Source organism: Pithys albifrons, chromosome 12, assembly GCF_047495875.1.
Source record: "Pithys albifrons albifrons isolate INPA30051 chromosome 12, PitAlb_v1, whole genome shotgun sequence".
Classification (NCBI taxonomy): Eukaryota; Metazoa; Chordata; class Aves; order Passeriformes; family Thamnophilidae; genus Pithys; species Pithys albifrons.
In genome coordinates, this window is record NC_092469.1 from 15,481,211 (window position 1) to 15,508,997 (window position 27,787).

General features: G+C 49.6%; 3 protein-coding genes across 3 annotated transcripts; 2 read left to right on the forward strand and 1 right to left on the reverse strand.

The window, feature by feature from the left end:
* Window positions 1-284: 284 nt before the first annotated feature.
* Window positions 285-27,222, forward strand: DRC7 (dynein regulatory complex subunit 7). Its single transcript, XM_071567409.1, has 16 exons — window positions 285-690; window positions 15,054-15,195; window positions 15,607-15,781; window positions 16,653-16,778; window positions 17,506-17,700; window positions 18,000-18,143; window positions 18,465-18,683; window positions 19,387-19,464; window positions 20,219-20,294; window positions 20,828-20,956; window positions 21,795-21,923; window positions 22,568-22,794; window positions 23,686-23,901; window positions 25,024-25,134; window positions 26,199-26,300; window positions 26,953-27,222. The coding sequence occupies exons 1-16, from the start codon at window positions 609-611 to the stop codon at window positions 27,052-27,054; spliced, it is 2,253 nt and encodes a 750-aa protein (XP_071423510.1). The 5' UTR covers window positions 285-608; the 3' UTR covers window positions 27,055-27,222.
* On the forward strand, window positions 2,278-6,144 carry ADGRG3 (adhesion G protein-coupled receptor G3). Its single transcript, XM_071567485.1, has 9 exons — window positions 2,278-2,319; window positions 2,408-2,530; window positions 2,611-2,650; window positions 2,736-2,836; window positions 3,329-3,441; window positions 3,591-3,874; window positions 4,155-4,248; window positions 4,687-4,973; window positions 5,350-6,144. The coding sequence occupies exons 1-9, from the start codon at window positions 2,278-2,280 to the stop codon at window positions 5,463-5,465; spliced, it is 1,200 nt and encodes a 399-aa protein (XP_071423586.1). The 3' UTR covers window positions 5,466-6,144.
* LOC139677671 (uromodulin-like) lies at window positions 6,689-13,509 on the reverse strand. Its single transcript, XM_071567859.1, has 9 exons — window positions 13,411-13,509; window positions 11,866-11,929; window positions 11,218-11,385; window positions 10,258-10,463; window positions 9,514-9,674; window positions 8,714-8,959; window positions 7,974-8,133; window positions 7,437-7,581; window positions 6,689-6,789 (listed from the first exon to the last, which is right to left on the reverse strand). Exons 1-9 carry the CDS (start codon window positions 13,507-13,509, stop codon window positions 6,689-6,691), a joined length of 1,350 nt encoding a protein of 449 aa, XP_071423960.1.
* Window positions 27,223-27,787: the final 565 nt, after the last annotated feature.

The following is a 27,787-nucleotide window of genomic DNA, read 5'->3' on the forward strand; positions in this document are numbered from 1 at the left end:
CAATGGCTTGGGAAGTGTCCAGGAACCATCACTACCCAGTGGAAAGGAAGGCTGGTGGAGGACAGGGATCCAAAGAGACTTCACAGGACAGGAATTGCCTCCCTCAGTGGCTGTGGAGCCAGGCAGAACCTGGCTATTCTGGCTGTACTGCGTGCAAGTGCAGCACCACATCTCCCATCTACCATTCTGGATGGTGCTCTGGCTCATCCACCTCCATCTGGCTTCCAGCTCACGGCTGGGGCAGGGACACTTTCCCAGGAAGGGGATATTTCATCCCGGTGGCTTGTGGTGATGCCCACTTTAGGGGGGATGCTCCAGCATGTCACTGTGCTGGTGGGGGCCACTGACCGCTTGGCAGGACTGGAGGGAGAAAGGGACAACAAAAAGCTCTGAATCAGTGAGGTGAAGGAGCCAAGGGGGAAATGTAGCTCTGACAGTTGTCGCTGTTGCTGCGAGCCAGGAGGTTGCTTGTCAGCCCACAGGAAAGCATAAGGGGTTCTTAGAAAGGAAATGAGGACATGACTGTTGCCTCAGGAGTGGCCACAAAGCCCTGAGAGAGCCTGGGGAGGAGCAGAGCTGCAAGGATGAGGGAACCAGAGTGAGGCGAGATGGCCAAGGTTGGCCAGGAGACTCCACAAAGCAACATGAACCTGTTTCTGGGCACCATCCTGCTCTTCCTGATGATGCCTGGTGAGTAATGAGTGAAGGTGGAAGAGGGAAACAGGCATCCTTGGTGTGGGGGCTGTCATAGGTTGGGAGGGAAGGTGTTCCCATGGGAAAGTGTTCAGCCAAAGATCATGGTGGGGTTTAACCCTGAAACATGGACAGGCTGGAAGAAGCATCCTTGGTGAGATGGGCAGAATTGGCAGAGGCAAGTGCAGTTGGTGGGGTTGCTGCTGGGGCCTTTTTTTAAACCTGGAACCAGCAGCTCATGGTCTCCTCTGTGAGCCCTCCTGGGGGGCTGGACCCAGTGGTTTGCCCTCACCAGCCCTGATGGCTGCTAAGGTGTTTTTGAAGCCCATGTATCTGCAGAGCTGTTCCTTTCAAACCTGGCAGCTGCCAGATTCTCCTGCTTCCCCTTCCCCTGTGGGGGTGTGAGGATTGACCCTAGATTTTGGGTTTTTTTCCTTCATTTCTTCCTGTACTCTTCATCCAGGCATTGCTGGGGGAAAGGAGCATTGTTCTGGTGAGTGGTCCCCTCAACTCCACCCTCACCCCTGGTGCCACCCAGTGCTATGGTGCCTAGAGGTCACCCTGCTCCCATTCTCCCTAGCTCTGAGTCGGGGTGATAGGTCCCTCTCATGCTGCAACATAACAGTGGAGCCACAGAAAATGGTTGATGAGATCCGTGTCCTCATGTTGCCCTGGCACTGCCAGGAGCTGGGGCGCTCTGACAGACCCGCTTGTGCCTGCCTGCAGAAACACTGGTTCAGGTAGTAACAGGTGGTCGTGGCAGGGTCTGGGGGCTGACCCTGCTGTGTCCACTAGTCCCACAGCCCCCCTGTCCTGCAGGCTGATGGAGTCAGTGTTGCCAAGGCTGCACACTCAGCTGGTTGGGCTCAAGACACTGCTCCTGAATGTCAGCAGTGCTGTCACCCATGATGTTCTCATTGCCTTTTCCCCCACAGAGGTGAGATATCCCCTTCCTTCTCCCTTGCTTGGAAAGTCCCATGGCCTCCAAGCACCCCTTGGCCCCTGCCCTGGGGTGTGGTGTGCCCTGCTGTGCACTTCCTCCACCTTGTTCTGGGGTTACATCATGGACCTATGCCAACTTTAACATGCCTTGGCAAGGAGTCACATGAAATAGTGCTTGGGAGGAAAGAGCCCTTCTGTAGAGCCATCTCAACAGACAGAGGTGACCAAGATGAGAGCAGGGTAGGAAATGAAGAGGAATGTGTGTGACCTTGTACCTCCTGCCCACACACAGGCTCTCCCAGCTCTGGATGTCCCAGGGGATCACACGTGGGTGATGATGGGTTAAGGATCTCCTAGGTCACACTCTCAGCTCTGCCTTCATAGCTGTTGGGGATGATGTTCTCCTCTTCTGCCTTCGGGGCTCCTGCTGATGTTGAGCCAATCCATTTGGGCAGGGCTGATTTTGTGCCTGAAGCAAGTTTGGTGGGTCCTGAGCAGAGAAGTGACTTGCTAAAAACAAGCTCTCACTGTTCTACACTCCAGGGTCCAAGCACACTGAACACCACAGGAAAGGAGAAGGCAGGCAAAATCCTTCTTCCCAGGGAGGTATTCCGACCCCTGAGTAGCCAGATAGTGGGTGTGATGGTGACAGTCCTCAACATCCAACAGCTTGGCATGTTCAAGGTATGAGCCAGCATTGCTGGCATCCTTTGTGCTGCTGCTGGCACTCACTACCCACTGGCTTGTCTCAGGCAGTGTTGCCCCCATGCAGGAAGTGAACCAGACAGGGCAGGTCCTGGACAACACTGTGGTTGGCATCACAGTGGGAAACACCAGCATTTCTGGGCTGCAGGACCCTGTGCAGCTCACCTTCACCCACAGACAGCTGCCCCTTGTAAGTCAGCCCTGCCTGCCCTCCATCTCTTCTCCAGTCCCCCTCCCTGTGGCATTGGTTGATGCTGCTCTCCTTTGCAGGGCGTCACCCTGCAATGTGTCTTCTGGGATCCCAGCAAAGGTACAGTCCTTGGCAGGTTCGGGTGTGGGGCTAGGCACAGGTGCTGTGCCTGGTGCTCATGGTCATCACCCTGTGCCTGTTGCAGGGCAGGCAGGAGGCTGGCGCAGCAGTGGATGTGTCACACAGCCTGGGGACAAGGAGACAGTCTGCTCCTGCAACCATCTCACCTTTTTCACCCTCCTCCTGGTGATGATCCCACTCTCCACACCTCCTGCTTGTATCCTGGATGTGCTGCCTGCCCACTTTGGTGGCCCCTTGGGTGTCATGAGTAGCCACACAGGGATAATTATAGCTGTTTTCAGGCAAGGCCAGGTCCCAAACTCAAGCTCAGCCCAGCTCTGCTCAGGAGGGCAGCAGCAGGTCAGCAGATCAGGACAGCCTAGAAAAGGCCTCAGTCTAATGCAGGCTTTGAAGCAGCAAGGCTTGAGGTTCCATATCCTGGTGAAGGGTCCTAGGAGGGTGGTAATGGTGGTCCACTTCACCCACTCTTCACCTCACCTTGGGGATGATCTCCTCTGAGCCACCACTGCCTTGCTCCCCTCAAAGATGTTCTGGGGCCTTATATGGGGGTTCTGCAGCAGCCCACTGGGGTTATCAGCCCTGTGGCTCTGGTAGCTGCAGTTGAGTTTTCTAGGTTGGTCTGGGGCCTGTCTAACACAGCATGTGCACATTTGGCAGAACCCAGCTTTGGACAGCTCCACGGCACAGGCGTTGATGGCTATTGCCACTGCTGGCTGTGGGGTAGCCATGGCTTTTTCCATCTTCACCATTGCCTTCTGCATCTTCATAAGGTAGGATGTGGCAGTAGTTCCAAGGGGATGTGTCAGGCTGTGAGAGATGTGGGAAATTGCGGTGCCTCTACATGGACCTGCAGTGGTGCAGCATGAGGCCCTGCTCACCTGTGACCTCTGCCTTTCCTTGCTCCTCTGGGGGCACTCAGGTGCAGGTTCAGGTTTGAGGAGACCTTGCGCATCAACCTGGGGCTGCATGCAAACCTTGTGGGCAGCCTGTTTCTCCTCAACCTGGCCTTCCTGCTCAACAGTGGGCTCTCTGGTAGGGCCCAGCCAGGGACCTGTAAGGTCCTGGGGGGGCTCACCCACTACTGTCTGCTCTGCTTCTTCACGTGGACGGCACTGGAGGGCTGTCAGCTCTACCTCCTCTTCGTCAAGGTCCTCGGCATCTACATCCACCACCACCTGGCAAAGCTGTGCCTGCTTGGCTGGGGTGAGCACCACAAGTCTGGGTGAGAGCCAGGGCGAGAGGGGTACAGATTGGATATTAAAATTTCTTCACTGAAGGGGTAGTCAGGTACTGGAACAGGCTGCCCTGGGCAATGGTGGAGGCACCATGCCTGGAAGTATTCAAAAGATGTGTGGATGTGGCACATGGGGACATGGCTTGGTGGTGAATGTGACGGGGCTGGATTAATGGTTGGACTCAATGACCTTAGAGGTCTTTTCCAACCCAAACAATTCTATCATTCTATGTGTCTCCCTTCTTCCAGGCTTCCCCATTCTTGTGGTTGGAGTGGCAGGAGTCATTGGCAGCTACGGAGAGTACAGCATCCAAACCAAGGACCATCAGGTCATAGCCCACCTGTGCGTGCACCACTGCCCACAGGGCATAGGTGGCCCTTAGGCATGGGGAGTGGTAGCTCAGTCCTGCTGGGAGCACAGCAGACAGGGATTGCACCCATGTGGCTTGGCTTTACACCATGCTTCCGCTTCCTTACTTGTGATTAAGACACATCAACCATCCCCCACCTCTCATGCTGAGCTTCCTTGGCCATGCCTGCAGCCCTCCAGGTCATGGAGGGGCATTTGAGATCCACCTTGAAGTTCCTCAGGTTCCCTCCCAGCTGAGCAACACAAGGGCAGTGGATATGCAGCACTGTCTGCTTTCTTCACCCTGGCCTTCAAAAATCCCCCCAGCACAAGGGTGTCCCTACATCCTGAAAACATCCCCTCTCAGAGGCTCCCATGGGTGCTGCTGGGGCTTGCAGGGCTGCTGGAGGCACCATGGTTGTCTTTTTTCAGGTGCTGGATCACTTCCAAACATATCCTGGTCCACTACATCACCAACTGCGGCTACTTCAGCCTCATCTTTCTCTTCAACGTGGCTGTCTTTGGTGTGGTGACCCAGAAGAGCTGCAGCTTGCAGGTCACAGGGGCAGTGCAGGAAGGTCCAAAGACCTGGAAGGTGACTCTGGTGGCAGCAGGACTCTTCTGCCTGCTGGGAGCCACCTGGGCCCTGGCATTCCTCACCCGTGGCATCTCCTCTACACCTTTGGTCTACCTCTTCAGCATCCTCAACTCTCTCCAAGGTCAGTGCTGCCTCTGAGCTGGATTCCCTGGGCTCAGATGGGTAAGATGGAGGAGGCAGGAGCCTGGCAGTGGGTTCACTAGGGGTCCCAAAGCACCAGGCATCTTCCCAGCTCTGACTGGTGGGGCATGTCAAGCAGCAGGTCCCAGCCACAAGCATGGAGATCATCATGACTCCCAACTCCATCCACTGCATGGGGAGTGGTTTTCTTCCAAGAAAGTCAATCCTTAGCAGAGCAAAAGACACCTGAAGTATGGGGTGTAGGAGTGAGTTGAGGGAATCCCCTGGAAGCAGCAGAGAAGTGCTGTCAGCATCCTGGTAAGATGCTTCCCTCCATCTCCTGCTGCCACTGAGTGTTTGTCTTCCTTTCCCTGAAGGAATCTTCATATTCATCTGGCTGGTTGTCCTCTACTACCCAAAGATGAAGGAGACCAATGGCTCCTTGTCCCACATCATCAGGCATGAGAAAACCACTGCAGCCTCCCAGGACTAGCTCCTGGCTGGACCTCTCTTCCTGCCTGCGTGTGCATCCACTGAAAGCAGTCTTCGACCCTGGCAGATGCAGCTTCCCCACAGAGGGAGGGATCAGTTTGCCACACCTCAGTTTACCCTTCAGTGGGCGTGATCCACAGCAGGGCTCTTTGCTATGACCCTTTCATTGCTGGTGGCTTGCCTTGGGCAAGAAGCTCCAGAGACAACTCTTCTGCTGAAGACCCTTTAGGCTGGAATTCCATGGTCTTGAGGTGCTCCTGATCTCATTCCCCAAAGGGCTATTGAAGGGATGAGGAGGCAGCCCATGAACCGCCTGCCTTCAGCCGTGATGGAGCCATCTGCCTCATCACTAGAGACAGCCTTTGGTGCTGAACCAGCTGAGCAATGCCTTTCCTGCCATTGGAGGGAAAGGTTTGACTCGCTCCAGACATGGAAGGTTCAGATCTGGGAACCAGCAGAAAAAAGAGAAATCCCATGAGCTTCTTTGCAATACATTTCCCTGCTCTCCTGCAGGGATCTGCCAGATGCCCTTTCTGCAAGACACCCGTTGGGGCCAACAATGATTCTCACATGGATATTGTGCTTCAGCCAAAAGTACACACACAGTCACCTCACAGGGCAACTGCTTGTCTTCTCCTGATCTGTGTTTTACTATTAAATCCTTGCCAGCTGTCTGAGCACTATGGATTTAGTCTTTGATATCTACAATATTGTTTGGTTTTGCTTTATATTAGGGATGTATCAATGGGCAAAAATCTTGCTGGCAATTTGTCATAAATGAAAAGACAAATGCCACAAATGAAAGGAGAAATCAGTATGAAATAGATGTGCACACACACACATATGTGTGTGCTTGCACAGATCAGCCTTTTCTCTGCTAACACTACATGTGAGTTACTCAAAACCACACAAAGACCAGCTTTGGTGGGCAAGTATCTCGTGTGGGGATATCTCCATCAGCCCATGCACCAGGGTGACTCTGGGGGACAGGAAAGCAGGAGGAAGGAGCCTCCCAGCCCTGGGTACATGCTTTGAGTTTAGAGAGCGTGGGTCCAGAGGGGATGAGAAGGTCCTGGGATGCTACAGGGAACAGAAACACTCAGATGTGCCTCAACTTTTGAGCAGTGTTTGCATCTAACCATCACTTCCTTCCCCCCAAACCCCATACAGACACAGGCAAGAGCCTCTCTGATACTGTCATGTTTATTTGGAATCTGCTGTTTCCTAAACCAGTTGCCGACCCACACTGAAGGCTGCAGCAGCCACAGTGAGCACACCAAGCACACACAGCAGGACGAGGGCCCCAGGGAACCACAGGCTGGGTCCTGCCAAAAAGGAGAGAGACTGGTTACATATCTGGGTCCCCTGAGCCAGTTCAGAGCCCCAGTGCAGCATGTCCTGGCTGGTCACAGATTCAGGGGAGGTCATCTCCTGTGAGGGCAGGAGCCACTGGAGCTGAGGGTACTTTGGAATCCTGAGGGTACTGACAGGTCTCAGTCACCCCAAATGGCATCCACTCATCCCTGCTGCCCAGGGGCTCCATCTAGCTCAGCACTCATGTCTGGTCTGAGCTATGCTGTAGGTGGACTTGTCCCCAGCTCTGGTCCTGAACCACTTGGATTGACTGTGGTGCTCAGGAGGAGCCTGCCTTGCTGGGCTACTGTTGCAGATGTGCAGTGTGAAACCTCAGCCTTCTCTGTCTGGGGTGCTGCACCAACAGCCTTCTGACTTCGGGTCCCTTCCTGCCCAGGTTCCCTGCTCAGCCCAGGCTGTGCCTGGCATGAAGACACTCAGACAGAGCTCTGTGCTGGTTTGGCTTTGGAACTTGCCATGCATAGTCATGACACTTGAAGGGCTCTATGCTTCTGTGTAGGACAGTGATTTTAGCAGCTCTTTTTAACAACCTTGCATTGCCTACACAGTTACAAGGGTCTGGGAGATGGTCCTGTTCTCTCCTGAAGGACATACATACCTCCCAGGGCCTGTTGGTCAGTGCTGGAATGATGTGTCTCTGCTCCCAAGGAAGGAGCAGCCAGCAGGTGGATGGGCCCATAGGAGACAATCTTATTGTAGTCATCCACCAGTGACCGCTTGCTCCTCCACTGTCTTGGGCATTGCTGTCAACAAAGCCAAAGGAAGGGTGATGGAGCCAGAGGACAGGAGAAAAGCCTGCCCAAAGGTCAAGGGCCAGCCTGGAGGTCTCCTGTTGGCAGAGGCACTGTGGGGGCTGCAGCCTGGGAGCAGTCAGGACGCCAGAGCATAAGAGGAACCAGGTCCTAAAGGACATTAGTCTGTTCCTCCTCAAATCTTGGCATCAACTTCTCCTCCTGCAAATATCCCATAAGCAGAGGGAAGAGGGAAAGGAAGCTCTCTGGTGCGTTCAAGCCCTTGTACCTTTGGTTCAAGGCACTGGGGTGAACTCCTGATGTTTATTGCATGAGGTACCAAAAACCAGAGCAGAGGTCTAGGAAAGGGAGGGCAAATGGTGCAAATCAGCAAGAGAGCTCACCTTGGCACAGGACTCCGAACTGTTGGGAAGACAGAGCCGGACACGGCAGTGCAGGAACACCTCGGAGTAACCACTGAACCGAAACATCTGGAAGCTGAACTTGGCAGTAGTGCTCTCTCCAATGGCATTCAGATAGGTCACTGTGTCATCATGAGGACATCTGGGACATGACGGATGGGTCCAGTGAGTGGTATATGAGGGAGAGCATCCCAGCCTGGAACACCAGATCCCACAAAACCAGGTGCAGCCCCTAGGCTTTGCTGAACAGGCCTATTTCTATCTCAGTGCTTGTGGGGATGCCTTTCCTTGGCACCCTGTGTTATGCCCAGCTCAGGGAAGCACTCCCATCAGTACAGGGGCTGGCTTATGTCTGTGGACTGTGGCTCCCACTTCCCAGACAGACACGTTACTGGCTTTAACTTGGCTGTAGCTACCTCTAAGGCAAGATTTTCAGAGATCTCTGCACAACACAGCATTGCCCCTTTTCCCCCTTTGCCTTTCTAGCTGTCCAGGAGCAAGGCTAGAGGGAAGACAGCATAGCAGGGTAGGAGAGGAGGCTCAGTTCAGAGTGTTTAGTGAGTTCATCTATAGGGCTGTTTGATGATGGTGTTCACCATATGTTCCACCTATGAGCAATGGTGGTGTCCTTGCTCATTGATACTGTGCTTAGCACCCAGGAAAGAGAAGTGACTGTGCTCATGGTGTAAAGAGACCAGGTATGCTGGGGGCACTCCACTCACCCCTGCTCAATGAGCTTGTGCTGCACATTCTGGAAGGGATCTGTGCTTGGGGTGGCCCAGCAGTCCAAAATGCTCAGCAGGAAGTACTTGAGCTGGTGCTGTCCTTCTATCTTCAGCAGAACGTAGAGTGTGTCCATGACGGGGATGGCCACAGTCGGCAGGTGATAAGGCTGAAGGTAAGAGGGGGACTTGTACAGTCTCATGCTGACATTGAAGTGTCCTTCTCTGACCACGGACTGCACCAGCCTGAAAGCAGTGAAAAGAGAGGAGGGAGAGGATGAGACCTCACAAACAGTGAGAACGCAGGAAGGATGTAGCCCAAGTCAGGACACTGATGCAGGTGCCCTGGAATCTGGATGTGACTCTGATCCTGTGTGGGGCCTCATGAGAGCTGTCCTCTGTGCCATGTGTAGGCAGAAGCAAAGAGCTCCAGCAGCTCCCACTGACTCTATAGCCAGTGAGAGCTACAAGAAAGGCAGCCCTAACCTGCACCTCCACAGTGATAGCCTTTTCCAGGTCCCACTCTGTTTTTTGGATAGTTGGTTTCAAGCAGGGAGGACAGGAGAAAGGCAGATTTTGTGTGCCTCTCTTTGGCTCTGTCCCAGGCCCAAAAATTGTGTTGAAAATACACATAGGGAAGAAAAGGAAGTTCAGGTTGCCATACCAGTGTGTCTGGCTTTGCTCTCAGAGCTCTCTAGGGGCTCCCTAGGGTCTTTGCAAATCACCTCATTGAAGGCATGTACTTTTCTGCAAGCTCAAAGACACCATGTCAGCAGCAAGGTGAAAATAGGAGCACTCACTTATCAACAGCAGTGAGAGCGAAGGGCAGTCTCACCACCTGCTCGTAGGCGTAGATGCAGGAGAAATGCACTTCCAGCTGAAAACTCCGGGAGATCATGGCCCCATGGGCTTCCTGCTCTGACTCGATGACATTGGAGTATGAGACATGGGAGTTGTTTTGCTGGAATGACACAGAAATCAAGCCTCCAGACTATGACTGAATCCATACACAGAGCTCCAAGCCCCAGCTCAGAAGGTGCAACTCAGCTATAGCCGCTCTGGGACTGGATATCTGCTGGGAGTTTTAGCTCAAGCCTTGTGTCCAGGGGCTGCTGGCAGCCATTGCTGGAGCGGGCAGGAGTCAGCATAGTGAGCACAGGTGAGGGCTCTTCTGTGCAATGCAAAGCTGGGGCACCAGCTCCTGTGCACCATTCCTGGTCTATGAAGCATGTGAGGGACCAAGGGGCCAGGGCTGAAGAGCTCAGAAGATGTGGCCAGAAAGTCAAGGGCTGTTATCAGCCAGTGAAGTGCACACTGCAACTTCCATGCTCTGGTGAATCAGAAAAAATGTGCTGCCAGCAGCAGTTTGGTATGGGCAGAAAAGGTCTCTGATATCCCTAGACAAGCTTTTCGAGGGGAAAAAGAACTTTACAATACCCAGATATGAAAGGAAAAGACTTTGGGCTTCCCTTTGCTGTCCCTACTCAGCATGTCTGCTCTTCTCATGGCTTCAGTTATGAAGAAAGGCTCTGCTGGATTCTCACCTGGATTATTGATCCACAGGCAGTGTGGTTTTCACCAGTGAGGGTGGCTGAAAAAAACAGCTCACCTTCTTCTTCCTTTTCTGAGACCTTGCATGCCTGGTTCTTCAAGTGGACAAGCTCCCGTGGAATTTTCAAGAGTTCAAACACCTCCTTCCTCACCATCATCTTCATATGCTCTTCCTCACAGGACAACTTCAGTACCACATCTGGGGGAAAAAGCCATCTGCAATAGCAATAAGGAAGAGGCCTGAAGGAGCCCTAGGTCAGCTGCAGGATGGCACAATCCCACTGAGCTCAGTAGACCCTCATCCCAGCCTTGGTGGAGGCTGTTGGTAAGGCTCTTGAGGGGCACTGGGCAAAAGACAGATCTTTGGGAACACGCAGAAATTAATGCGGGTCTGGTATTTTCTAAGAGCTGCACAAGTTCATGGCTGGTACTACTCTGAACAGATACAGTCCTTAAGTTCAAGACATCAAGGCAAATGTTGTGGGTCTGGCTCCTTTTGAGGTCTGTCCACAGAATCCCCACAGTCTGCCAAGGGCACCAGACAGGGACAGCAATCCTCTCCTTCAGAGGAAGAAGACACAGTTTTTGGCCAGTGCCTGGAAGGGGCTTCGCTGCAGCTATGCCAGAATGTGTGTGGTTGTTCTGAGACTGCGGGGCAGCTGTGCCCTGCAGCATGCCCTGCTGCCCTGGCACAGATACACCATGGCACAGCCAAGGAATTAAGGAATTAAAGCTTTTGGGGAAGAAGAAAATGGCCTGTGACTGTACATGGTGTCCTTGACAATATGTAGTCAAGGACATGGTTGTAGTGGTGGGAAATGCACCTGAACCAGGAGCTGGGATGTGCTCCTGGAGTGGAGAGCAGTGGTAACAACAGTGCACTGTGCCCATCACCCTTCCCTCTGGTGCCCCTGGACAGACTGGGGAGGGCTCACCAGCATTCCCAGCCCTACCTTGGCAGAATTCCCCAGTGAAGCCTGGTTTGCAGCTGCAAACTTGTCTGTCTCCCATCACCTGGCAGTGTCCCTGGTGCTGGCAGGGGTTTGACAGGCAGGGGTCTGGGCTCCTCTTGAGATGGAGACCAACCCGTGGCCTCAAGACATGTGTGCTTGCCAGCTCACCTGCAGCAGAGGAAAGGCAAGTAAGATTAAATGCAACAAGAATATCTCCGATGAGAGATGTGAGAGTGAACTCATCCCGCTGCAGGAAGACCTGCACAGCTCTCACAGCCTGAGGTCCTCGCCTAGAGCCAGAGCAGACACATCTGAGGAAGAATCTGTTGCCTCTGCTTGCCTGGAAGGATGTGACTGGGAGCCTGGGAGACCTTCTTAGCATGGCTGTAATCTGGATCAGAGCTATGGGACCTGTCACCAGCTAGCAAGGGTCTGCTGGCATGTTGCAGCACCTGCAGTTTCTGCTTATCTTGCTGGCTCTTGCACCCCATTTCCTGCCCCGCCAAGCCCTACTCTGTTGTTCCTCCTTATCAACCCTCAGCAGTGTCCTGAATGAGGAACACAAACACGGATTAGGTGAGGGTTTGGCCTCTCCTTTCCATACTACCAATCCATGACCCAGCAGGGACAGAGTACAGGGAAACTCACCCTTGTTGCCTTCACAGCCAGCCAGGCAGAGCACAGTGAGCAGCAAAGACCTCACAGACCTTTCCTGGAAAAACAAGCAGGCTCAGGGTGACTCGGGTTTGTACCATGCTCATTGGAGATGTTTCCAGCCGTTCAGAAAGAGTGAACCCTCAAGCATGGATGCAATAATATATGTATTATATTTCTTAGGTAGAAAATGGCACAAAGTCATTTCCTATCCCAAATGGCCAGATCAGCTTTCTCCTCTCAGGCTAACACAAGGGTTAACTACTGTTCTGAATTTAGATAGCTATTCCAGAAAGGAGAGGTGGGACAAACCAGCCCTTGGACCTGCAGGGATGTGCTGACAGTGATAAAGACATATTTCTGTAAGAACAGGCACTTTCAGTAAAACTACACTGCTGATGCACCAGTCCAGGTTCCACAAAGAGGAAAAGAGTTTCCCTCTTCCCACGACAGCTCTTTTGAAGAGTTAGGATTTTGCAAAAGGATCTTCACTTTTCCAGTAACTCATATCCATAACAAGGAGACAACAGGATAAAAAAACCCAAACCAACAAAGCCTTGAACACAACTAAAATTAGTGCCAAAAAGACACACATTAAGTTCTCTATTGGTACAGATAATGGATTTCTTTAGGGGTATTAATGTCACAGTGCTGAATTAGCCCTGGACACCAGATACTTCTTATCAGAGAAGTGGATGTGAGTCAGTCAGGGCTGGTGGCTGGGCAATGCTCTGTCAGTACTCTGAGAGAGCAGGGCAAAGCCAATACTGAAAGTCTCACTGTGGTCTGGCAGCACATCCCCCCCTCTCTCCACCCCTCCACCAACCTGGAGTGGCTGCTACTGCCAGACTGCTGGGCAAGAAGGGTTCATTCCCTGCTCCAATCCTGAGAGATCCCACCACCCTGATCTCATCCCACTTACCATTGCCAGGCCACGCTCTGCTCCTCCACCCACCGCCGCCCGAGGCCACTCTGTGCTCCCTGCTTCGTGCCTTATATTGCCTTCTGGCTGCTCATCCCTCTCCCCCACGCAAACACGCTGCCTCTGCGATTGCACAAGAGCCTGCTTAGCATCCTTCGGCGGCCGTGGAGGAAAGGACTCCGTGAAAGTCTATCCCCTGGAACCGATGGCCCTTCCAATGAGCCAACAAAACACTGACCCAATTCACAGCCTTGATGGGATCCCAAACAGGGGGAGTATCTGCAACCCCTCCAGGAATCTCGGGGGTTGTGCATCCAGATGGTTCTGTGGTACCTGTTTTTGACGCAGCAATAGCAACAGATACCACAGCAGCACAGGCAAAGGACAGGTAACTCTGGATAGTGAGTACAGGCAGTATTGCAACCACAACATACATTTGCTTTTTTATTGACTTCTGGCAACTAAGAGATACTGAGAAGTACTGGTGAGAGATGGAGGAATGAGGGCTTGGTCCTACTCCAGTTTGAATCACAGAATATCCTGAGTTGGAAGGGACCCACAAGGATCATTCAGTCCCAACTCCTGGCCCTGCACAGGACGATCCCCAGCAATCCCACCATGTTCCTGAGAGCATTGTCCAAATCTTCCTTGAACTCTATCAGGCTTGATGCTGTGACCACTTCACTGGAGACCCTGCTCCAGTGCTCAGCTATCATCTGGGTGAAGAACCTTTTCCTAATATCCAACCTACACATTCCTTCTGCACCCTCAACACTGTTTCATGCCATTTGGACAAGAGTAACCACCTGCAAACAGCAGTAATCACTCAAAATGATGTTTCTTGATAAATATTGACTGTACTCTTTGCATCCTTAGAGCTATAGTTACCATAACATAGTAGTTAATGTGAATATCCATCCGTCCCTCACTCCATCCATCCATCCATCCATCCATCCATCCATCCATCCATCCATTCACATTTTTTCCTAACCACAAGAAAAAAAACAGAAAACAAAAGTTCTTAGCACCTGACCCTACTTACAGCCTAATGGACTGCCAATTAAAAAAAAAAAAAAGAAAAAAGATGAAAGAAAAAAAGAGGAAAAAGAAAAAAGGAAAAAGAAAAGAAAAGGGAAAGGAAAAGAGAGAGGATAATAACAAGAAGAAAAATAAGAAGAAAAAGAAAGAAGAAAAATACGAAGCAAAAAACCCCAAAAGTCTTCCTGCCAGCCAGCCCTTGGTGCCAGCTTTTGAGTGCCTCTGCAGCTAAGGAGAAGGATGCCTGGGCGTGGGGCGGGGGTACTCTTATTTTAAGAGAGCCAAAGTCGTGAGCAGGTCTCGGTGGCTCAGCCGTGCAGTCGGGCAAGGATCTGCCCGCCATCCCTTCCTGGTGCCCCATCGCTGCCCTCCCTTGTCCCTTCCCCGACAGCCCCGGGGCAGCCGTTGTGCGCGCGGGGGGCACCCGAGGAGCCCCCGGCACCAGGGTCTGTGGCCTGCCGGGGGTGGCGGGAGGTCTGGGGAAAGGGGGTCCGGGGAGGGGGTGGGTCTCGGTGGGGCTGGTGGCGGCAGGGGCAGCCGCAGGTCCCGCCGTGTCGCCGTTGCCATGGTGCGGCCACGCCGAGCCCGGGGGAGCGGCGGCCGCGGCAGCGCTGCCCTTGGGAGCCGCGGGGAGAGGGGGCTCTCGGGGGCGGCCGGGAGGTGCAGGGGCCAGGAGCGCTCCCCCTGGATCAAGGTCTGTGCCTCCCCCCGCCGTGTGCCCCTCTCGGGGTCAGCCTGACCGCAGGGACGGGGAAACAAACAGCCCTGCCGTCGCCGGGGTGTGATAGAGAACAGCGGCTGCCCTTGGAGGCCGCGGGCTCCGCGGAGCGTCTCCCCCGCTCCAAGGCCCTTGGGCGGCTGCAGGGACGGGGCACGGCCATCGGCCGGTGCCCAGCGGATGGATGGAGCTGCTGCCCCTCCAGCAGCACCCCAGGCAGATGGGAGGACACAGCGGGCACATGGGGATGTGCTGTGCCCTGCCGAGCCAGGTTTTGCCTGCTCTGCCGTCACCCCTATGCTTGGGGTGTCCAGGAACATGGAGCCACTTACTTACCAAGCCCTGTCTGAACTCACTTTCAGTGCTCACCCTTTCCTGTCATGGTTCTAGCTGCCTCAACCATGCTCACGTACCAAACCACTGCGGCAACAATGTGAGTGTTTCTGTGTTGCTGTCCAGCTGGGCCCTACCCCTGAATTCACCCTGGTGTGTGTATTTCTGTAGTGCCAGGAAGAATGGAGGTCCTGGAGGAGGAGGAAGTGGAGCAAACAACAGAAGACCTGAACTCTTTGAACATCAGTGATAGCTTTCAGGATGTGGAGACAAAGGAATCTGAGGAGGAAGTCAGCATCCCAAGTGATGTACTGTAAGTCTCGTGTGTCTGGTCATTACTGGGATGAACAGAGATGGGGTCCCATGGACAGACTGCACACATGTGAATGGCATGTGGTGTCCCCTTGCACAGGGAGTGGAGTGAGCGATTTACATGTCCCTGGTGTGTTTGTCCAAAAGTGTGCATGTGCAAGATAACTCACTTGATTGTACATCCATTCGCCACTGTATAAATATCCTCTGAACCTCTCATGCTGTTTAAAGACCCCCTGAGGTTTTTTTGCCATTGCTCCAGAGATGCTTGGCTATGTCAAAATCATATCCTCGGGCCCCATTTTTTGCCTGTGAAACAGGGAACCCCTGCCATGTTTCAATAGCAGATCATCTTGCCTGTATTGCTCCTGGCTCATTACCTGTGTCTCTCTGCCTCCTTCTGACATGGAAGTTGTTTTGACTGGAGCTCCATTGACACGTCCCACTTACCATCTTCATACAAGACAAACTCCTGGAAGGAAAAGAAGCTGCTGCACATGGCTGACCATTTCCTCCAGCAGTACACTCACCTCTGCCCTGACCGCAAGCCGCTCTTCCTCCACCCGGCCAACGAGTGTGGCGTGGAGGTACGGGGTGGAGTGGGGCTGGGCCATACAGGGAGCACTCAGATTTCATAGTGCCAGATTCTGGGGAAGGACAGCAGCCCTTCTTGCCCTCCCTCCCTCCTGGCCAAAGGGAATGGGAGCTCTCTTGCTGAATCCACAGGCCCTGAGCAGGCACACAGAACCCTTGGAAAACCCTGTCTGTCCAAATCCACAAGCACCTTGTAGCATTTGGTGGTGCCATGTGGGCTGCAGGCAGCTCACAGCCCTGCAGTATGATGCTTAGAAAATGGGAAATACCACAGAAACATAAAGGAAAGTACAAAAAGCACATGAAATAGGTAAGGCTCAGGCTCAGTCACAGATATGGAGTGTGGATACAGAGTTAGGTCTAGTTCTGAACTTCACAGAAGTTACAGGGAAGGAAGTAAACATGAAAGTTTGTGGTCTGGTTTTGTTTTCACTGGGCCCAAGCTGCACAACTGTTGTCTAGTTCTGGACCTGATGCTTCCCTAGGTACTAGTATTGATACTTTTTATGAGCTTTCCCCAAAATTTTTATATCATTAACATGCAAGGGAAAACATGCTGGAGGATATAAAAGCTGGGAAGGGCAGTAGCTATTTTTCTTGCTTGAAAGTGAAGAGAAGAACTGGCTCTCATCTGTAATGTGTCTGAGGTGAGCTTGAAGTTTCAGCCACAGGCGAGCAGACAGCTTCCCAAACCCATGAAATTTCCATCTTGGAACAGGTGAGAAGGGATACTGATGCTGTTGATATGCTCTAGGGGGGTCCTGAATGGGAACTACAACATCCAGGGGTGGTCTGAGGATGGCTTTGGACGGGAAACTCTGCCAGGTATTAGTTGACTAACAAAGTCCTCTTGTTGCCCTACAGAAATTTGTTAGCACAACAGTGAGGCCAACCCTGCTGCCTTATCCAGAGCTGTACCACTGGTCAGGCTGTGCCAGCTTTGTCTCTAATTACCTCACCATGGAGCCCCTCAAGTGCCCTCTCACACCGGTAAGAAAGGGGCTGCAGTCCCTTCAGAAATGTAAGAGAGGTGACAGAAGGGCCTCTCAGCAGGACACAGTGGGAAGCCCCAGTGCCTGGGATTACAAAGGTCTTTGACCATTCCATCATCCCCTCATTATTTAAGAAACCCCCTGATTTTCCTGTACCTGTACACTCTGTTGGGTCCACAATCTCAGTGCGTGTTCAGTGTTGTACCTTTCAAAAAATTAAGCAACATTTCCACAAGACCAGGCCTGACTCTGCTTTCAGGAGCAGACTGTGTAGAACCTCTCTATATGCAGTATGTGATGTGGTATGTGCATATCCCTTGTACTGATCCCTTTGCCTGCTCAGCAGTGAGGGACAGTAGTTCCTCCTTTGAACTATAATTTAGCTTATAGTTTTTCTCCTTGGAAATGCTGCAGATGGAGCAGCTGGAGATGTAGGAAAGCCCCATTCCAGAGTTGCATTAGGTTTTCAGCAGTTTGATGAGGTTGTCCTGCCCATTTCTACCTGTGGTTAAATTTGTCACCAGATTTGGGATCAGAATTTCTCCAGATCACTTGGAAGGGGACCTCTAGAGTCTGTGGCTTATATAGGAATGTTATATACATATTCCCTATGGATGCAGAGCCCAGGGATGTGGGCAATGCCATATCTCCCCTGCTCTATGCCTGGTGCATGTTCTAGCTCTGCAAAACAAGCACTCTGTGAACATGGATCTCTCTCTTTCAAGCCCAGTTCACTCTATTCCCCCACCACCATCCTGAAGTACCAGCGAGGGAACTGCTTTGACTTCACTGTGCTGCTGTGCTCCATGCTAATTGGGGCTGGCTATGATGCCTACTGCGTGCACGGGTATGCCACCCATGAGATATGCACCCTGGACCAGACTCAGGACCTGTGCCCACTGCTCAGGAAGCCACAGGAGGTGAGACCTGCAGTGAGCAGACAGGGAGGAGCCCAGCATGCATGCTCAGCCTGTTCATGTCCAGTGAACTCCTGAGCTGAGCTAGAGGGTAAACAGCTTCATGTTCACACTGGGTTTCAGTCTGTACCAGAAACCTCACCAAAGAAATCCTTTGAGTCATTTTCCACATCTCCTTAAGAGGTCCCTTTGGCTTCACTGAATTTCTGCCTGCCAGGTGCACTACTGCAAACTGTCAAGTTTTGGGATCTGGGAGGTACCTGTAGGCCATGTCTTTTCTCCCTTCTCTTGATCTCTGTCAGGTACCAATGACGAAGAAGCCCAGAAAGTATAGACTTAGTATCCCTTCAGAGCCACAGAGCAAGTTTGAGCTTCAGCAGAAGGCCAAGAAGATGGAAGAAGCTGAAGATGTTCAAAAGCAGGAAGAAGAAGAGGAAGTGGTCACGGTGAGTTAGCAAGGTCCACCTCACTGTAAGCTCCAGGAGGAAGAACTGAGACGTAAGTCAAAGGTCAAAGAGGGGAGCTGACCACCCTCCTTCATGAAGTATGACACAACCCTGATCATGGCCGTGAGCACTTGGCCTCTGGGAGCACAGTGTGTGCTAGCACACGAATATGTGCTGGGTATGTACTACCTCTTCTTATCAAGAGCATTAAGGGCCTGGAGTTCTTTAGAAGTGGGTAGAGGAAAGGATAAGATTGCCATTAGGTTGGACTAAAGTGGCAATAAAATGGCAATAATTACTGCTCTGTCCTCTGTGCTACAGGAGGTGGAAAAGCCCAAGAGAGAACCTTTGCATGGCTTACGGGTGCATGCATGGGTTTTGGTTCTGTCTGGGAAGAGGAAAGTTCCCGAGACCTTCTTCATCAATCCATTCACAGGAAACAGCCACAACACTACGGATGAGTGCTTCCTGGGGATTGAGAGCATCTGGAACCACAGCAACTACTGGGTGAACATGCAGGACTGCCGGGAGGGCTGCAAGGTAAGGAGCCCTTCCTTTAGCACCCTGGACATGTAAGGGAGACTTGGGCTGTCCTGAGTCTTGGGGAGGTCCAAGATCAATAGTTTCTACTTAACCATTCCTTGTGTTGGGTCTGGTCATATTGCTCTGATTACATAGATTCTGGAACTACTCCACAACATCCTAGACTCTGAGCTAGCAAATACAGATCACACCTATTAAACCCTTACAGTGCTAGAATTTCAGCTTTTAAGGCTGACTAGACATTCATTCTCTCAAATAAAAGCTTTTGGGGCAGAGGATATTTTGAGCCTGTCAGGCATGGCTCAAGGCAGGAAAGATCTTGATGAGGCTCTTCCTACACCTCAGCTACTCCCCAGCTGACACAAAGTCTGGGCAGTGAGGGTCTGAGTCAGAGCAACTTGCCCTCTGGGCCAAGCATGCCCCCAGCCAGGAAGCAGAAGCATTCCAGCAACTTCCTCTCATTTGTGGCAGAAGTACCAGGAGGAAAGGGGTCTGCACCCTTCAGGGGCAGGAAGAGTCTCTGGGGTCCCACCAGCCAGCCAAGGGTCTGATGAGCTCATCTCCCTGAGACTGAGGTCTGTAGAGTCCTTAACTCTCTGACAGGTCCAGAGCACCATAGACATGCCGACGGAGCATTCAGTTTAGTGTCAGGCCCTTGAGGCTGCCTGGTAGTTAAAAGAGTTTTTTCTGTATGGCCTAGGATCTCAGCTTTGATTTGAGTGATGGCTTCCGCTGGGAAATTATGTTTCCAGAGAGCAACGAGGACATGGATGACATGGTGAGTGACCCAAACGGTGGCTGTCACGCAGTGGGGGACACTGTATCCAACTCGTATGTTCATAGATCCTCATGTCTGCCTGCCTGCTGCCCTCTCCAGGTCAGATCACTACTACTCTGGCCAGGTTTGGGCACTTCAGATCGCTTCTCAGTCTTGAAGAGTTCTGATGTTTCCTGAAGCAGGACCTCAAGTGGTACTTCTGGTGTCCTAAGTGGCTGGGGAGTTCTTTAGGCCTCCAGCATACGGACCTTTGGGTTGAAATAAAAAAAAAAATCCAGACTGAAATTTTTAAGGACAATCTTTCTGTGCTGGTCAGCACCCTTCCCTCCTGGGTGCAAGGTGGAGCTGCCAACCAAGTACAGGAACACCAAAAATTGCTGTGTATCAGAAGCAGGCATTGCACCTGCACAACAGGATGAAAGAATGCCAATAACAATTCCCTCCTGATATCTACTCTTCTCAACCTGTACCCATAACCAAGGAGCAAAGCATCCTCCATGGTCTTAATAAAATAAACTGGTCATTATGGCAATTGTCACATTCATCCCATGTCCAGCATGAGCATTATCCAGGAAAAGAATCTCGTTAGGGTTGAGTAGGGATGCACTCTCATAACTGCCACCATGTTCCTCAGGACCAGCACAGCCTAGAATGAGCTGAGATCTTATTACTGTGCCACACTCTCTAGAGCCACAATGCCTCCTGGCACAGTAAGAGAAGCTGCCAAAACTACAAATCTCTGCTTCTGTTTCAGCAGGAAACGGAGGAGAGAGACATGAGTTTTGAGATGCCACTAACATGGGTAGCCGAAATTAAGGTATCTCGCAGAGGTATGTATTCTTCCTTTGCCTTTTCTTACCCCTCAGCTAACCTTTCAGAAGATTTGGGACATTGGTTTATCTCACTCGAGAGTTCTCCCTTCAGGATGGTCAAGGGATAGCAGTGAAGTGCAGCAGATGAAGGCAACAACAGCTATTTGGTTTGAATGCCTGCCGTGAGTGCTGCACTGTCTTATCCTGGGAACGTCCCCAAGACACACACCCACACCCCCACTGTTTTCCTGCCAGCTGGGAATTTTGCCCGGAATGGTCTTTCTGTTCCTGCTATGCATAAGGGACTGGCCCTGCATTATAAAATATCTGCTTTGGGAGAGAAAAGAATTATTATACCATTATAACATTGAAGACACAGTCTGAACAGCTTTACTGGCGGCAGAAGGCAATCAATAAATGCATCGTATCCCTTAGACCATGGTTTCCTCCCTCTTAGATTCTTTTTTCTTGGGCTGAGTACAGTGGGGTCTTATTTCTTGGGCTTAGTACAGGGGAGTCAATTTTTCTAACATCTCTCTTGCACACTGCAGAATTTGAGAATCAATATGCCCAAGGGAAGAAGGTGATCCTCTACCAGAAAGCGAAACTGGAGAAATGGGCACCATACGTGAATGAAGATGGGCTGGTTGAACGACTCACTGTCTACGCAGACTTGTACCGTAAGAGGGATGAGTGAACACACCCAATGCATTGAGCAAACACAGCCTTGGGCATGATGATGGAAAGAGGGAGGTGGTCCTCTTTCTGTCAGTCTCTTTTGTGCTTTCTCATACTCCTTTCACATTTGTGAGGGACTTACCTTCCATATCCTCAAACTCTTCATCACGCTCAGTCTGTCAAGCCCCAAAACTTTCCAGCATTGCTAAGGTTTTCTTTGAGAGTTTGAATCTGTTTTACACCCCAATGAAGCTTTTCAGTGTCACAGGTCATCTGCTTGGATTGTCATTCTTCAGAGAAATGGAAAGATGGTTTGGTTTGATCCAATTCCTATTAGTGTCATCAGGAGCCATTTAAATAGGCAGCTACAGCCTGAGGATGTGTCTGTACTTGAAAGCACAATTTTTCAGCATCTGGTCCAAGAAACCATGCAGATTCCTAACTGGAAATACAGTTTCTTGCTCTCAGACCTCTTGGATAGTATGATATTCCAAGCTCATTTCCTTTTGCTTTTGACACTGTTACTAAGTATTTGGGATAGAATTTCTCTTGCCTAACCATAGCCATCTGCCAAGTTCTACCCCTGAGCTGATTCCTTTAGTTCTAGTTGATGGAGAGGAATAAACCCTCTTTAAGGTATAATCCTTCTACTCAAATGTAGATTAGGATTTATCCACAAAATACCCCTGTGCAGAGGGCCAGTTCCAAGGACTGTACTACACCTACTGTGGTCGTACCATGGGCACAGGGTGCTTGAGCAATCACTGAGAGCTCATCAAGTGAATTTTACCACCTTCAAGAGGATGAGGTAAGGTTGCAAAATGATTTATCTCCTGCCAGGTACTGAAGTAGTGGAGCTGACAGAATGGTTCAAAAATCGAGAAGACATGTTGGATATGAGAGAAATGAATAAACAGACACAGCTGACCACAGACCATTTCAGACGAGGAAATCCTCTCCTTCTTAAAGGTATTCCAGTTCATCTGGGCAGCCACTGCAGCTGATGGGACTTCATGTGAAACCCTTCTAGCAGTGACAAAAGCCTAAAGTGGAAAGGTTGGGGGAAATGTCGGACAGGAAATTTGTGGGATAAATTGCCTAGATAAATATGGTGTCCAGTGGAGTTGGCTTCCATTCCTTGTCAGTGCTTCCCCAGCTATGTACTTTTCTATGTATTGGAAAAATATGTAACTATCACATACACAAGGGTGATACAATGTACTTTTACCAGTAGAAGTGATAGAAGTAGAAACTTTCTCAGGATTAGATTTGGTCTCTGTATTGTGTAGCTGGGGGAAAGTCCTGGATCAAATCTCTTGCTAAAGCAGCATTTCATTCCAAGTGTGTCCATTCTTGGTTTGGGAAAGGCAGAGTCCAGGCTCTACTCACTACTGCCTTTCTGTGTAAGGGAGGGAGTGGCCCTGCAAAACTGTCCTGCCATGCTTAGACCATGGCATATTGATACACAGTGGTGAGGAGATAACATTCCCTTCTTACATTCTTACGTGTATTTGATTTATTGACTGGTGAAGAAAATGAGACTTCCCCTGGACACACTTGTGTTCAGTGTATTATGGTTGCTAACTGTGAAAACACACATGATGTGTCCTCAGCTCACACCTACACGTCACTGGAACCGGAGACTGGACACACAATGGAGTTTTACCATAAGGCACGACATGATGAGCTCTGGAAACGTGTTGAAAATGCTACTGAGATGACCGAGTACTTCGTGGGGCGGAGTGACTTCCTGCACATCCGGCATGTGGAGTTTGGGGAAAGAGAAAATGAAATGGACATGGCTGGCACCAGACCTGATGTCAACCTCTGGCCTATAGTGGTATGGCCAAGGCAGGAACAGAAAAATATGTGTCACTGTGATATTTATACTGTGCAAAACATACTACCTGGGGCTTTAGTTGGTTTTCAGTGGGCATGGCCAAGGCAAAGCTCCGGATGAGACATCCAAGCCTTGTTGAGCTGCGGGGTCTCACAGTTGCTTGCCTGACAGAGAGTTACAGTGTGACCAGTTGTCAGGAACTGCATTGAGCAGCTACAATGAAACTAGGAAACCAAGGCTTGGAAGGCATGTGTCAGAGGAAACAAAAAAAGTTGAACTATGATTTTACAACAAAATTTTCACAAGATTCAAAAGTAGTAAAATTATTTTGTGTGCTGAGCTCAAACTAATACCATTTTAAGTTCCTGACGAAGTGTTCCATCACTCTGTTTTGTTACCAGCAGGTAATCTACCTCTTCCTCTTGTCAGGTCTGATTTGCAGAGCAGAAGGAGGATGAAATCTGACATCTGTCAGTATGTATGACTCAGACACTTCAGCCGCCAAGACAGAGCCATGCAGTGGCCTGTCTTTGGATCAGCATCCCAACTTGCTTTTTCCTTCCCTGTGTTGGGAAATGTGGGAAACTTTGCTGTGCTCCAAAATACCTGGCTTCCTGCAGTTCCCTCATGCAGGGATGCATGCAAGCTAGTTTGGAGCTTGGAAATTGGCTCCACAAATAGGAGAATTCTGTATTGCTTTAAGCAGTTTTGTGGTTGGGATTTTTTTCAGACATAGGCAAGAACAGTAGGACCACTGGCTAAGAGATGCCATTGTAGTCCAAGCAGAAAAGCATAATTTTTACCCTGGGTTTTTACCAAGTTCTATTTAAATTCTTGCCAGTTCTGTGCTGTCTAAGCTGCTTTCATAACTTTTTTTTCACCCTCCATTAGCAAATCAAGGAGTGTTTCCACAGAAATCCAGAAAAGCCTGCTGATGAAGATGTAGAGGAACGTATCTTTATGATCACAGATGACACCATCCAGCTGACATATCACCTTGAGGATCATGACATCATTGCCTCGAAGGTGGTTTTCTTAAGAGCAATACAGAGGGATAGGAAAGGAGAGGAAATCTTCCTGACCCGAGACACCTGTGTCAAATACCAGGTATGAAGAAAAACTACATTTATCTTGAAGGCTTTTGAGATCACAGGACACAAGGGGAAGGTGAAATGTCAGTGGAAGAACTACAAGCATGACATATTCCATGCTGTCCCTGGAGATACCCTGCCATGCTGGGAGTGACTGGGCATGCAGGATGTAGTGTGGGTGAAAGGGTGGCTCTAGCCTTGCCTGAGGTCATATTCCCAGACTTGGTCATCAAGCAGATCCCACGGCCCCTGGACTTTGCAAGATGCAGGTTAAGCAGCTGTTGGGTCAGGTTTGTGGATTCATGGCAGGGGAGCTGAAATTTCCTCTGCTGTTCCCTCTTCAAGAAGAGATAGAGCAGCAGAGGCAAACACTCTGTGTTCTAGTACTGTTTCTGCCTTCTTGGGTCCCATCATTCCTTAAATCTCCCAGTGTTTACCCTGCAGACACAGAGCAAGATGCTGAGGCTTAATACATTGCTGATAGATAGATAGATAGATAGATAGATAGATAGATAGATAGATAGATAGATAGATATTCAGATAGACAGATAAACAGCCAGATAGATAGATATTCAGATAGATAGATAGCCTGAAATATAAGATATTTTAAAAAATGAAGAGCTGCCACTAATTTTGATTTTCTCATTAGAGGCCAGGGGTCCCTCCACTCACATCATCGATGTGAGTCCATAACCAGGGGCAGAAGTCTGCCAGTAAATTCTGCAGTGATTCTGCAGAATTACACTTAAGAAAACCATAGAGAGATTGCAAATACAGGACGTTTTAATGTTATGCAAGCTGGTTTTTTAAAAATTTCTATTTCCCACTGTGAAGAATACACAGAAAACAATTGCTGGGGTCCAATTTTTTCATCTCTAACTCTGCAAAATCAGTTCCAACCATAAACCAGCAGCTTCAGCAAAGAGCAAGATGTGCCATCTGTCTCACATAACTGATGGATTCCCAGTCAAAATGAAGTCTAATAAATCCATGCTGAGCATGGGTTTGATGTTTCAATGATGGGAATCAGTGCCACCTTATTGACTACAGCAGGACTGTGCCAGTTTCAGTCAGCAGAGTACCTGATCCCACGTATCCAGATAGTGCTGCTGTTTTTCACTAACTTATCTGCTTCCAGCCATGGTCCTCTGAGAAACACAAGAACGTGCGCCGTCTGTACACGTTGCTGTTGGAGCTAAGAAAGAAACAGGAGGAGCTGAAGCACCAAGTCCGGAAATCCAAAGCAGAGGTAACAGGAGGTGTCCACAGGGTCAGAGGTGATCAGGCAGGGAAACAGTTTCAGTGGACTGGTTGCCAAAGGATCCTCAGCATAAACTGTGGTAAAAATACGACTCTGGTGTCACAAAGCTGCTCTCCATGCTGAATTATCATGCTTGCTCCCCAGCCATTGTTTGGTGAAGATGTAGCTTTAATATATTTACAGAGAATCACACAGTTTCCAGCTCCTGCTCTTACTCTTCATTCTCTTTTGAGGGAGTTTCAGAGAGCAGATGACAATACATGAATTGGGGCATCTGGTGACATATTTGCCACTTGCCTGGGAATTAGACCAAAATGAAAGGATATTGTATGCAATGCTGTATCTAGTTACTGGGCATTTCCAGAATTCCTATCCAAAATATTGAAGTGACTTCTTGTGTCAGCAACTGTAGGGGAAAACTTCATAAAATACATTGCTTGTACTGCTAATCACACTGTGACCAGTGTAACAAATCCATGTTCTTTGTAATTACATCATGATAAATACAACCATTCTAGGAGATGGAGCCACAGCTATTGGATTGGTAATGTTTTTGTGGGGAAGAGAAACCCCAGAAGGAGCTGCAGAGAGAATGTTCAACTATATTAGCCCAGACAATTATTAATAATTAAGAAAAACATTAAAAAAGTCCCATTTTTCTGCAGAAATTTGAAGGTAGTTCACTATGACCTCATGAATGACCTTGCCAAATTTCTCAGTCTTGATGTATCAACAGACAAAATAATCACATTACTTGTGCTGCATATCCTGTATAAAACAAAGAATAAGCCAAAGCTTTTGGTGCAGTTTCAAATGTAGTACTGTGACTCCAGAAAAGTTTTCTTATGAATTATGATCAATAATTGAGTTCAACAATTTCATAGAGAATAACAATCTAAAATTAAGGCTTCTGTCAGCAGGATATGATCATGTTTGTATAGATTCACATTTCTACAAGTCATGTATGCAGCATCTGCTCTGTCAGCAGGTAAAACAAGGAAAAGTAGAGTAATTTCGTTGGAAAGCTGAGGGGTCTTCTGATTTCTTGGCAGGTGATAGATATTTTGAAGGTCCGTGAGGATGAAGAAGCCAATATTAAACTGACAGTTTCAAGGTATAACACTGCAAAGAGAGGATGTCAGCGTGAAGCCATGGTAGGTTCATGCCAGCATTCAGTGCAGGTATACAAAGAAATCCAGAGTAAGAATTACCTCTGAAGAGCTTTTAGCATCCTTAAAATATATTGGGACAAATCCCAGGATAGTGTTAGTCAGCACAGCTTCAATTGACTTCCCAGGGAAATATAACATGGTCATGCTATGGTCACCTTCTGACTTTCTGGAAAAACTTGCATCACTGAGAAAGATTACTGGTTCATTTTGTTTAGTTAATACAGAAAATAATTAAGAAGGACTAGTTGAAAATAGGGATTATGAGAGGAGTACTTTAAGAGCCATGCCATAATTTATTTTTGTCATTAGCATGTGAGATCAGAGAACAAAATAGCTCCAGGGTGAAATTTAGTCCTTATCTCAACCAGTGCCAATCTGGTTCTCCAGGGCTCCTTGACTCTCCTGAGGCAACACAATGAAGTTTTGCTGCCTCTTGCTGTTCCACGTGTTTTAATCCCCCTTGTTTTCTTGTTCTCATGAGACTTCATCTCAAACTTTTTGCCTACCCCCGAAAGCAAATCAGCTCCAGTTTGTGCTTTCCTTCATCTCAGCTCCCTTGAGTTGTGCTTTGTGTGCCTTTGCTCCTCACTCTCCTCTCTGTTTTCCTGACTTCTCATTGCTTGTTCCCTCACAGGCTCTGGAAAGTGGCAGAAGAGCTCCCAGTGTCTCAGCACAGGGGAGGAGGGTGAATTCCTTGCCCATCAGGCTGCAACCAACTCCCACACCCCCAAACTAAAGCAGAGACACAGCACACAGTCAGAATGATACCTGATGAATGTAAGATTCAGCAGGAGACTTTAATGAACTTCCAAGCATTCTGTGTCTTTTTCCTTTCCCTCTCTTGTTCTAAGGCCCTTCTGCTGTTACATAAGTTGTTTCCTCATTAAATCCCACCCTGTTTGCAACTCAAGTCTGAAGGGGACCTTGGCTCTAAGCTCTGCTTCACACAAACCATACAGTCTTTTGGGGCTTTCCTTACCCCAAACCTGATCCATGGCTGCTGTCACTGGGAGCAGGTTTATTTGGGAATACTGGTTCTTTGCCATCATAGTAATATTTTAACAAATTTATAATTTAGTTTTGCACAAAGATTTTGAACTGGGGAGCTCACCACAAATATAACATTTATTTGACCTCATTTAAACCCACACATATTGCTGTGGTTATGAACTCATCCTTGTTAACTCAATACCAGAAAAGACCAAAATAAATTAATTTGAAAATCCTTTTACAGCCATTAGGGACAAAGCAGCTGCCAAAACATCAGCAAATGTGTATTATAAAATTACAGAATGTTAAGGGTTGGAATGGATCATCTAGTCCCAACCCTGCTTGCCACAGGATTTTCCTGTATTCCTCCTAGGCCATTTGTCCTCGTCTCCATTTCCAGAAAAGCTTTTTTAGCTCTGAGTTAGCTCAGCAGTCCCTTATCCATCTATGGAGGCCTTCTGGCTTTTTTTTCCCCGATT

Coding starts and splice junctions, on each gene's coding strand:
- LOC139677671 (XM_071567859.1), bottom strand. CDS start 13,509: ATGATAGCTGAGCACTGGAGCAGGGTCTCCAGTGAAGTGGTCACAGCA. Junction 9,675..10,257: donor CCTGTGGATCAATAATCCAG/GTGAGAATCCAG, acceptor GTGTCATTCCAG/CAAAACAACTCCCATGTCTC. Junction 8,134..8,713: donor CACAAGCTCATTGAGCAGGG/GTGAGTGGAGTG, acceptor GTCATGTCCCAG/ATGTCCTCATGATGACACAG.
- DRC7 (XM_071567409.1), top strand. CDS start 609: ATGGCCAAGGTTGGCCAGGAGACTCCACAAAGCAACATGAACCTGTTT. Junction 15,196..15,606: donor AGCATCCCAAGTGATGTACT/GTAAGTCTCGTG, acceptor CTGACATGGAAG/TTGTTTTGACTGGAGCTCCA. Junction 25,135..26,198: donor TCCGGAAATCCAAAGCAGAG/GTAACAGGAGGT, acceptor ATTTCTTGGCAG/GTGATAGATATTTTGAAGGT.
- ADGRG3 (XM_071567485.1), top strand. CDS start 2,278: ATGGTGACAGTCCTCAACATCCAACAGCTTGGCATGTTCAAG. Junction 2,651..2,735: donor CTTCTGGGATCCCAGCAAAG/GTACAGTCCTTG, acceptor TGCCTGTTGCAG/GGCAGGCAGGAGGCTGGCGC. Junction 4,249..4,686: donor CATCAGGTCATAGCCCACCT/GTGCGTGCACCA, acceptor GTCTTTTTTCAG/GTGCTGGATCACTTCCAAAC.